This window comes from Oncorhynchus nerka, unplaced genomic scaffold, assembly GCF_034236695.1.
Source record: "Oncorhynchus nerka isolate Pitt River unplaced genomic scaffold, Oner_Uvic_2.0 unplaced_scaffold_3175, whole genome shotgun sequence".
Taxonomy (NCBI): domain Eukaryota; kingdom Metazoa; phylum Chordata; class Actinopteri; order Salmoniformes; family Salmonidae; genus Oncorhynchus; species Oncorhynchus nerka.
Window position 1 is genome coordinate 1 of NW_027038123.1, and position 7,677 is coordinate 7,677.

Consider the following 7,677-nt stretch of genomic DNA (forward strand, 5'->3'; position numbering starts at 1 on the left):
GTGGCACCATCCCTCACGGTGAAGCATGGTGGTGGCAGCATCCCTACGGTGAGAGCATGGTGGTGGCAGCATCCCCTACGGTGAAGCATGGTGGTGGCAGCATCCCTACGGTGAAGCATGGTGGTGGCAGCATCCCTACGGTGAAGCATGGTGGTGGCATCCCTACGGTGGAGCATCCCTACGGTGAAGCATGGTGGCAGCATCCCTACGGTGAAGCATGGTGGTGGCACCATCCCTACGGTGAAGCATGGTGGTGGCACCATCCCTACGGTGAAGCATGGTGGTGGCACCATCCTCACGGTGAAGCATGGTGGTGGCAGCATCATGCTTTGGGATGTTTTTCAGCGGCAGGGACTGGGTGACTAGTCAGGATCGAGGCAAGATGAGCAGAGCAAAGTACAGAGAGATCCTTGATGAAAACCTACTCCAGATCGCTCCGGACCTCAGACTGGGGGTGAAGGTTCACCTTCCATCAGACAATGACCCTGATCACGCAGCCAAGACAACACAGGAGTGGCTTGGACTTGTCTCTGTATGTCCATGAGAGGCCCAGCCAGACCCCGAGCCAGACCCGGACTTGATCCCGATTGAACATCTCTGGAGAGACCTGAAAATAGCTGTGCAGCAACGCTCCCCATCCAACCTGACAAGAGCTTGAGAGGATCTGCAGAGAAGAATGGGAGAAACTCCCCAAATACAGGGGTGCCAAGCTCATAGCGTCATAACCAAGAAGACTTGATCGCTGCCTAAAGGGCTTCAACAAAGTACTGAGTAAAGGGTCTGAATACATAGGTAAATGTCATATATTCATAAAAAAATAAAATTATAATTCTGAACTTAGCAATCAGGGGAGAAGGGCCTTGGTCAGGGATGTGACCAAGAACTTGATGGTCACTCTGACAGAGCTCTAGAGTTCCTCTGTGGAGATGGGAGAACCCACCAATCAGGCCTTTATGGTAGAGTGGCCAGACGGAAGCCACTCCTCAGTAAGTCACATGACAGCCCACTTGGAGTTTGCCAAAAGGCACCTAAAGGACTCTCAGACCATGTAGAAACAAGATTCTCTGGTCTGATGAAACCAAGATTGAACTCTGGCCTGAATATTAAGCGTCACATCTGTAAAAAAAAAAAACGTGGCACCATCCCTACGGTGAAGCATGGTGGTGGCAGCATCCCTACGGTGAAGCATGGTGGTGGCAGCATCCCTACGGTGAAGCATGGTGGTGGCAGCATCCCTACGGTGAAGCATGGTGGTGGCAGCATCCCTACGGTGAAGCATGGTGGTGGCACCATCCCTACGGTGAAGCATGGTGGTGGCACCATCCCTACGGTGAAGCATGGTGGTGGCAGCATCATGCTTTGGGGATGTTTTTCAGCGGCAGGGACTGGGTGACTAGTCAGGATCGAGGCAAAGATGAGCAGAGCAAAGTACAGAGAGATCCTTGATGAAAACCTACTCCAGATCGCTCCGGACCTCAGACTGGGGTGAAGGTTCACCTTCCATCAGGACAATGACCCTGATCACGCAGCCAAGACAACACAGGAGTGGCTTCGGGACTTGTCTCTGTATGTCCATGAGAGGCCCAGCCAGACCCCGAGCCAGACCCCGGACTTGATCCCGATTGAACATCTCTGGAGAGACCTGAAAATAGCTGTGCAGCAACGCTCCCCATCCAACCTGACAAGAGCTTGAGAGGATCTGCAGAGAAGAATGGGAGAAACTCCCCAAATACAGGGGTGCCAAGCTCATAGCGTCATAACCAAGAAGACTTGATCGCTGCCTAAAGGGCTTCAACAAAGTACTGAGTAAAGGGTCTGAATACATAGGTAAATGTCATATATTCATAAAAATAAAATTATAATTCTGAACTTGTTTTACTTTGTCGTTATGGGGTATTGTGTAGATGGGGACTGACAATTGAATGTCTTTTAGAATAAGGCTGTAACCGAACAAAATGAGGAAAAAGTCAAGGGGTCTGAATACTTTTTGAAGGCACTGTGTATATATTGGGGCGTTTAAGTGGATTTTCCCCAGTGTTATACATGCGATGTGATGATAAATACCACTTTCCCACTTGGTTATGAACGCAGCATGAAAGGCATTGCATGGTCAATCAGATATCTGCATTCTACATGGGCCGTGCGACATTTACAGTGATACGGCCTATGCGTGTCAGGGCATTCCCACTGAAGATGTTTATAACTAAACTAAGCTAGACCACTGCCCGGGAACTAATTACTCGTAGTGGGCAGAGCCAAGCACGAGCTAGAGATCCTATTGGCGCGTTCTAGCTAACATTTGCATATTGCCATTAGGGAACGCCTAATGCGCGTGTGCATTAACTCAATTTGCCTCTGCACTCCTAAACAATGCCATTTTTTTTTATAAATGTTGGCAAAGGGTAAAGTATACACAACTCACATGCTGACCAGACCGGACACGTCGCGTGCGCGAGCGTCGCAAAATAAATGTAGAAATCCATGTTATTCAATTATTGCATCCACACTGCTCGCGTGCGCCAACGAGCGTCTGCGACGCCAAGGGCTAAAATAGAACTCATTCCTATTTCTGACGCAGATCGCGCTGAAAGTCCTGCCTCTCCCATCTCCTCATTGGTTTATAGAAGCAGGTACCCACGTGTCATCTCCTCACAATTGTTTAATCTACGAGAAAATTAGCAGAATATCGGCCAAAATCAATCTCGTTCTCTCCTCTCTCACTGCCGGACACTGGGCTTCCTCTCAGCACCATATTTGGTTGTGAGCAGAAACGCCGAGCGGATGACTCAAGTATATAGATCCGGTGAAATATCTGTCTCATTGCTTTGCCGCGCAGAGCTGTTGTGAAGGAAGTTCATCAAGATTCCCATAACTTTGCTCACGAGTGTCTCAGCGATCTAATGGACTGTCTCAGTGCTAGAGGCGTAACTACAGACACTGGTTCGATTCCGGGCTGTATCACAACCGGCCATGATCGGGAGTCCCATAGTGGCGGCGCATAAATTGGCCCAGCGTCGCACGGGTTAGGGGAGGATTTGGCCGGAGTTGGCCGTAATTGTAAAATAAGTTTTTGTTCTTAACTGATTTCCCTGGTTAAATAAAGGCTAAATAAAATTATGTGGTAGACAAAAAACTCTAGCAATTACGGTATTATGGTCAAGGCAATAAGAAGGAAGTGAAGGGTGGAATGTCATCCATTTCTTTTCAACTCTACTAAAGGAACGATGGCGCTCCGGACGTTAGGTTGTCACTTGGGGCGTTTTCAAGGGATTTACCGCCAGGTAAGACCTGTAGAATAAAACGAATGTCACCTGTTCTAAAACGGAGCTACAGAATAGTGCCTTGTCTTTGGAAGACACTTTTATTAACGAGGGGCATGTGTAGTCGTCTACAGTACAACTTCTGTATTAAATTGTAAGCTACTAACTTTTGTTTAGAATGTGTAATTCATATCGAATTGTACAACTTTAAGAAACGACACCGCTACAGTTAACCGATTTACCGTAATTACCCGAATACAGTTAACCCCAGATTTTTGCCGAATTTATCATAGTAGTACTTCATTTGACCACGTAGGGACGCTGTCTACACGTTCATGTGAATATTTCTTTACATGCATGATTGTTTTTGCACACTTACATTCACCCATCTGTCTCTGGCCATGTTGTCCCAGCTACAGCCCCAGTCCTGTGGGCTGGCTGTGTGGGGGTTACCCATGGTGTCGTTGGGGGTGAGATGTAAGAGCTCCGGCCCTGTACAGGTGAGTCACCTGGACCACCTTGTGTTGACCGTGAAGAGTGTTCCAGACACCTGCACCTTCTACTCCTCTGTCCTGGGCATGGAGGTCATCACCTTTAAGGTACATTCTGAGTACTGAACACAGACTGCATAATCAATGATGAGTCTATTGATCACTTTTACTGAGACGTTAATTATTCTACTTTGGATAAAACAGGTTGTCAACGTTTTCTACTGTTCTGCCCGTGGTCGTTTCCACAATAGATTTGGTAACAACCAACAAGGTCATTAAATAAATCATAGATACACTCCAACTGGACTGTGTAACCACGTGGAAAACCCCAGCAGATGGTAGCATTGAACAGTCTCTCTTATTAAAACCCCAGCAGATGGTAGCCTTGACCAGTCTCTCTTGTTAAACCCCAGCAGATGGTAGCATTGAACAGTCTCTTATTAAACCCCAGCAGATGGTAGCCTTGACCAGTCTCTTATTAAAACCCCAGCAGATGGTAGCATTGAACAGTCTCTTATTAAACCCCAGCAGATGGTAGCCTTGACCAGTCTCTCTTATTAAAACCCCAGCAGATGGTAGCCTTGACCAGTCTCTCTTATTAAAACCCCAGCAGATGGTAGCCTTGACCAGTCTCTCTTGTTAAACCCCAGCAGATGGTAGCATTGAACAGTCTCTTATTAAACCCCAGCAGATGGTAGCCTTGACCAGTCTCTCTTATTAAAACCCCAGCAGATTGTAGCATTGACCAGTCTCTCTTATTAAAACCCCAGCAGATGGTAGCCTTGACCAGTCTCTCTTGTTAAACCCCAGCAGATGGTAGCATTGAACAGTCTCTTATTAAACCCCAGCAGATGGTAGCCTTGACCAGTCTCTTATTAAAACCCCAGCAGATGGTAGCATTGAACAGTCTCTTATTAAACCCCAGCAGATGGTAGCCTTGACCAGTCTCTCTTATTAAAACCCCAGCAGATGGTAGCCTTGACCAGTCTCTCTTATTAAAACCCCAGCAGATGGTAGCCTTGACCAGTCTCTCTTGTTAAACCCCAGCAGATGGTAGCATTGAACAGTCTCTTATTAAACCCCAGCAGATGGTAGCCTTGACCAGTCTCTTATTAAAACCCCAGCAGATGGTAGCATTGAACAGTCTCTTATTAAACCCCAGCAGATGGTAGCCTTGACCAGTCTCTCTTATTAAAACCCCAGCAGATGGTAGCCTTGACCAGTCTCTCTTATTAAAACCCCAGCAGATGGTAGCCTTGACCAGTCTCTTATTAAACCCCAGCAGATGGTAGCATTGACCAGTCTCTTATTAAACCCCAGCAGATGGTAGCCTTGACCAGTCTCTCTTATTAAACCCCAGCAGATGGTAGCCTTGACCAGTCTCTCTTATTAAACCCCAGCAGATGGTAGCCTTGACCAGTCTCTCTTACTAAACCCCAGCAGATGGTAGCCTTGACCAGTCTCTCTTATTAAACCCCAGCAGATGGTAGCCTTGACCAGTCTCTCTTATTAAACCCCAGCAGATGGTAGCCTTGACCAGTCTCTTATTAAACCCCAGCAGATGGTAGCATTGACCAGTCTCTCTTCTTCTTTACCCCAGGGTAACCGTAAGGCGCTGTGTTTTGGGAAGCAGAAGTTGAACCTGCACCAGGTGGGTCAGGAGTTTGAACCCAAGGCTTTGAGACCCACCTCAGGATCAGCTGACCTCTGTCTCATCACCCTCACCCCCCTGGCTGCTGTAGCTACACACCTACAGGTGACACACACACACACACACACACACAGCCGCTACACCTCCCAAGTTATCTACTACATGGTTCCAGTCCTCCACCATAACCATATGGATGGACATGCTGTCTTCTAGTAGGATGCTGTTCTGCCATGTCCTGAAAGTCCCTGTGTGACTGTCTCATCTATCTGTCACCTGCAGGCGTGTGGTGTGGAGATAGAGGAGGGTCCAGTGGAGAGGAGTGGCGCTGTTGGACCCATCACATCTCTCTACTTCAGAGACCCAGACCACAACCTGATAGAGGTCTCTAACTACAACCAACCAACAAAGGACTGAGGCCTTATGTCAACCTCTAACTACATACAACCAACATCCTTTAGCTAAACAGCTACCATCAACAGCCTTTAGCTCAACATCTATCTTCAACAGCCTTTAGCTAAACATCTACCTTCAACAGCCTTAGAACAACCATTTAACTGCAACAGAAGAACAAAGGGCATTCTTATATTTTGTGTTTTTTTGCTCAGCCAACTTATTTGTCTTTTGGCAGGAAGATCACAGTAGTTAGACTGAAGAGTTAGTGCTAAGGTAACCTTTATGAGGACAACAACGTAGTTCCTACGTGTCATGTTTTGGCCTAGCCAGATCTGTATGTTAGCCAATTCCTTTGTTGTTTGGGGTGATGACTTGCCTTGTTAAATAAAATAAAAATGAAAGAGGCAAAATAGTTGTTTGAAGCAGAACCATATCTACAGTAGGTCAGTCTGCGTCGATTCACTTTCTGGTCAGTCTGCGTCAATTCAGTATCTACATGGAGTATTTTCAACTTTCTGGTCAGTCAGCAACAAACCAAAGTCCATTTTTAAGATGTAAATGTAGCATTACAGATACTATCATAACTAAATGCTGTAACTCCAGCTGGCCCTGTTTAGACCTGTTTATCAATGGATCTGGCCAGTCCACTCTGTTACAGAGGCTGTTCAGTTCATATTGACGTCATGTAGCTACAGCTTGTTGTTTCAGCTAGCAGGGCTGACTGGTCAGATAGCGTCAGCGGGCAGGCTAGTCCCAACAACACAGCTTGTTGTTTCAGCTAGCGTCAGCAGGCAGGCTAGTCCCAACAACACAGCTTGTTGTTTCAGCTAGCAGGGCTGACTGGTCAGATAGCGTCAGCAGGCAGGCTAGTCCCAACAAAACAGCTTGTTGTTTCAGCTAGCAGGGTTGACTGGTCAGATAGCGTCAGCAGGCAGGCTAGTCCCAACAAAACAGCTTGTTGTTTCAGCTAGCAGGGTTGACTGGTCAGATAGCGTCAGCAGGCAGGCTAGCTAGCAGGGCTGACTGGTCAGATAGCGTCAGCGGGCAGGCTAGCTAGCAGGGCTGACTGGTCAGATAGCGTCAGCTGGCAGGCTAGTCCCAACAAAACAGCTTGTTGTTTCAGCTAGCAGGGCTGACTGGTCAGATAGCGTCAGCGGGCAGGCTAGTCCCAACAAAACAGCTTGTTGTTTCAGCTAGCAGGGTTGACTGGTCAGATAGCGTCAGCAGGCAGGCTAGCTAGCAGGGCTGACTGGTCAGATAGCGTCAGCGGGCAGGCTAGCTAGCAGGGCTGACTGGTCAGATAGCGTCAGCTGGCAGGCTAGCTAGCAGGGCTGACTGGTCAGATAGCGTCAGCGGGCAGGCACTGGTCAGATAGCGTTAGCAGGCAGGCTAGCTAGCAGGGCTGACTGGTCAGATAGCGTTAGCAGGCAGGCTAGCTAGCAGGGCTGACTGGTCAGATAGCGTTAGCAGGCAGGCTAGCTAGCAGGGCTGACTGGTCAGATAGCATTAGCAGGCAGGCTAGCTAGCAGGGCTGACTGGTCAGATAGCGTTAGCAGGCAGGCTAGCTAGCAGGGCTGACTGGTCAGATAGCGTCAGCAGGCAGGCTAGCTAGCAGGGCTGACTGGTCAGCTAGCGTTAGCAGGCAGGCTAGCTAGCAGGGCTGACTGGTCAGATAGCGTTAGCAGACAGGCTAGCTAGCGGGGCTGACTGGTCAGATAGTGTTAGCAGGCAGGCTAGCTAGCAGGGCTGACTGGTCAGATAGCATTAGCAGACAGGCTACCCCAGGGCCTTATTACACACTGTGTGCATCACAAATGACACCCTAATAACTATATAGCTCATTAGTCTTGACCAGGGTCCATTGGGATCTACAGTACTGCAC

The 7,677-nt window shown here is 48.2% G+C and overlaps 1 protein-coding gene across 1 annotated transcript; it reads left to right on the forward strand.

Moving 5' to 3' along the window:
* The first annotated feature begins 2,875 nt into the window (after window positions 1-2,875).
* LOC135566830 (glyoxalase domain-containing protein 5-like) lies at window positions 2,876-6,207 on the forward strand. The gene is made up of 4 exons (XM_065014431.1): window positions 2,876-3,281; window positions 3,674-3,859; window positions 5,352-5,507; window positions 5,682-6,207. The coding sequence occupies exons 1-4, from the start codon at window positions 3,225-3,227 to the stop codon at window positions 5,814-5,816; spliced, it is 534 nt and encodes a 177-aa protein (XP_064870503.1). The 5' UTR covers window positions 2,876-3,224; the 3' UTR covers window positions 5,817-6,207.
* The last annotated feature ends 1,470 nt before the right edge of the window (window positions 6,208-7,677 follow it).

Bases quoted from the DNA above. Each gene is read 5' to 3' on its own strand.
- LOC135566830 (XM_065014431.1), top strand. From the start codon at position 3,225: ATGGCGCTCCGGACGTTAGGTTGTCACTTGGGGCGTTTTCAAGGGATT. The intron at 3,860-5,351 runs GTACATTCTGAG...TCTTTACCCCAG, and splicing joins TGGAGGTCATCACCTTTAAG to GGTAACCGTAAGGCGCTGTG. The intron at 5,508-5,681 runs GTGACACACACA...TGTCACCTGCAG, and splicing joins CTGTAGCTACACACCTACAG to GCGTGTGGTGTGGAGATAGA.